General features: G+C 44.8%; 1 protein-coding gene across 2 annotated transcripts in view; it reads left to right on the top strand.

Moving 5' to 3' along the window:
• The window catches only part of mok (MOK protein kinase), a 12,826-nt gene extending 11,466 nt beyond the window's left edge, over window positions 1-1,360 (top strand). For both annotated transcript variants that reach the window (XM_015389491.1, XM_015389492.1), the window contains exons 9-12: window positions 247-420; window positions 574-718; window positions 788-982; window positions 1,076-1,360. In XM_015389491.1, coding sequence (XP_015244977.1) covers window positions 247-420; window positions 574-718; window positions 788-982; window positions 1,076-1,195 — 634 coding nt within the window. In that variant the 3' untranslated portion in view covers window positions 1,196-1,360. The remainder of the gene's footprint in view (window positions 1-246; window positions 421-573; window positions 719-787; window positions 983-1,075) is intronic.
• Window positions 1,361-1,978: the final 618 nt, after the last annotated feature.

Raw genomic sequence — 1,978 nt, forward strand, 5'->3', positions numbered from 1 at the left:
CTCCCAGATCTCCAGATGCATTTGAGATATCAAAAAAGTACTCCAGAGTGTTGTTCAGCATGGGGGTGAGTAGAAAATGAAGGCTAATCATGTTTTGGGTGCACTATTCCTTTAAATCCCCTTTGTTTTTAAACAGACTGACGTTTTTGGTTGTAGCAGACAAAATGCAGTGATAATTTTTACACGAGGCGCTGCAGGCTGCATACATGCATAAATCTAACGCTGTCGTCTTTCTTCTGTCGTCAGGTCTAGAGCGATGCATTTCGACTTCACTCCGAGGAAAGGAAGCGGGATCTCCCGGCTGCTGCCTAGCTGCCCGGCTCCGGCTCTGTCGTTGCTTTATCAGATGCTCGCCTACGATCCAGATGAACGCATCAGTGCAGAAACAGCCCTGAGGCACACTTACTTTAGGGAAATCAGGTGAAGCGCTTTTCTAGAAGAGATGGGGGGGAAAAAAAAAAAAAACTTTCTGCATCTCTGAAGCTTTAAAACAGAGAGACAGTCATGTCATTGTTCAGACTTGTTAAGATTTTATCGATTTTGAGAAGAAATCTGGTTGTTTTCTTGATGTAGGATGGGAGACAAGAATTCAGACACTCTTCAGAGAGTTTCTGAGAATTTGGTGGGGACGCAAAGATCGTCTCAGCCAGTCTGGCGACCGCCCAGACCGGGCAAACAACTGAGAGGAAGACACCCCAGATTGACACCTTTAATAAACGTAAGTGAAAACTCTGCAGGTAAACCTGACAAATGGCTGAAGACCGCTTAAAGCTTGGCTTCTCCTCAGCACAACGTGAAGCGAGCAGCAGACCCGCTCAGCAGGAGGAACGCCCCCCATCCAGTGGAGCAACCCAGGACCAACATGGCCGCTCACGGACCTCAGCTGTCATTCTCATTCTGCACCATGCCTGCAATGAGCCGCGCCCACAGAGGAACGCTGCCACCCATCATGCCAAAAAAGTGCCAGTCACAGGAGCTCAAGGCAAGTCCTGCATCTATGGATGACTGCTTCTCTTAAATGAAACGCCATTAAACAAGAGATCAGTGTTTAGGTTTGACTTCCATGTCTCCACAGCCCCAGGAGGAGCCGTCTAGCACAGCCTTGAAGACCTTCTGCCTCCCACCTATAGAGAAGAAACCTGAGAGCAAAAAATGCACAAGAATGGGATCAAACCGGACAGACATGAAGAACTGAGTCTGGAAAACATGGAAAAACGTCTCAAACAGCCGAGTTGGAAAAAACAAAAGCAACAAACGACCATAAAAACTGCTTATCTGCTCAATAAATGTCAAGAGACAAAAGTACCACAATGAAAACCTGAAGCATCAGTCAATCATTAAAATGCTGTGAAAACATTTTTCCACCTGATTGGTTTTTGCTTTGTTGATTGTTTAAGATTAAACTCATTTTAATGATGAATTAATTGGGGTGGTAATTTGGCCTAAAGTGTCCTGTGTCTGCGTGGAAAAGTAAACAACCCCTGAATCTATGGAGCAGTTGTTCCATCATTAGCAGAAACAGCCGCTAATGAGTCCGGCCCACTCTGCTCAGGGCTATCCTGCATGAGCCCAGAGTAATCAAGTGGATTTTAGCTCAGACTTGGACTAGGCCATTCCAAAAAAAATCTGTTGCGTTTCAGATCACTGTCCTGCTTGATAAACCAGGTTTCTTTCTCAGGGTACAGAATATTTTCTCAAATGTGTTTTTATTTTTGTTAAATTTGAGCCAGACCGTTGTGCAGGGGTGGATTTAGGAAATGTGGGGCCCTAGGCAAAGACAGACAGGGGGCCCTTCTGAATCTAGAAGACACCACATAAAACAGACCCATTCTCCAGATAGAGAAATGTTAATAGAATATTTGTTCTAGGTTGTGTCCCTCTCTTCTTGTCCCTTTTCTTCTTGTTTTCCTCTCTATGTTTTGTACTCAGCTGACTTCTCATGCTGTCTCTAAAGGAATGAAAGATTTTTTCCAAGCAC

The sequence above is a fragment of the Cyprinodon variegatus genome, unplaced genomic scaffold (assembly GCF_000732505.1).
Source record: "Cyprinodon variegatus isolate N-32 unplaced genomic scaffold, C_variegatus-1.0 Scaffold462, whole genome shotgun sequence".
In the NCBI taxonomy this organism is placed as follows: Eukaryota; Metazoa; Chordata; class Actinopteri; order Cyprinodontiformes; family Cyprinodontidae; genus Cyprinodon; species Cyprinodon variegatus.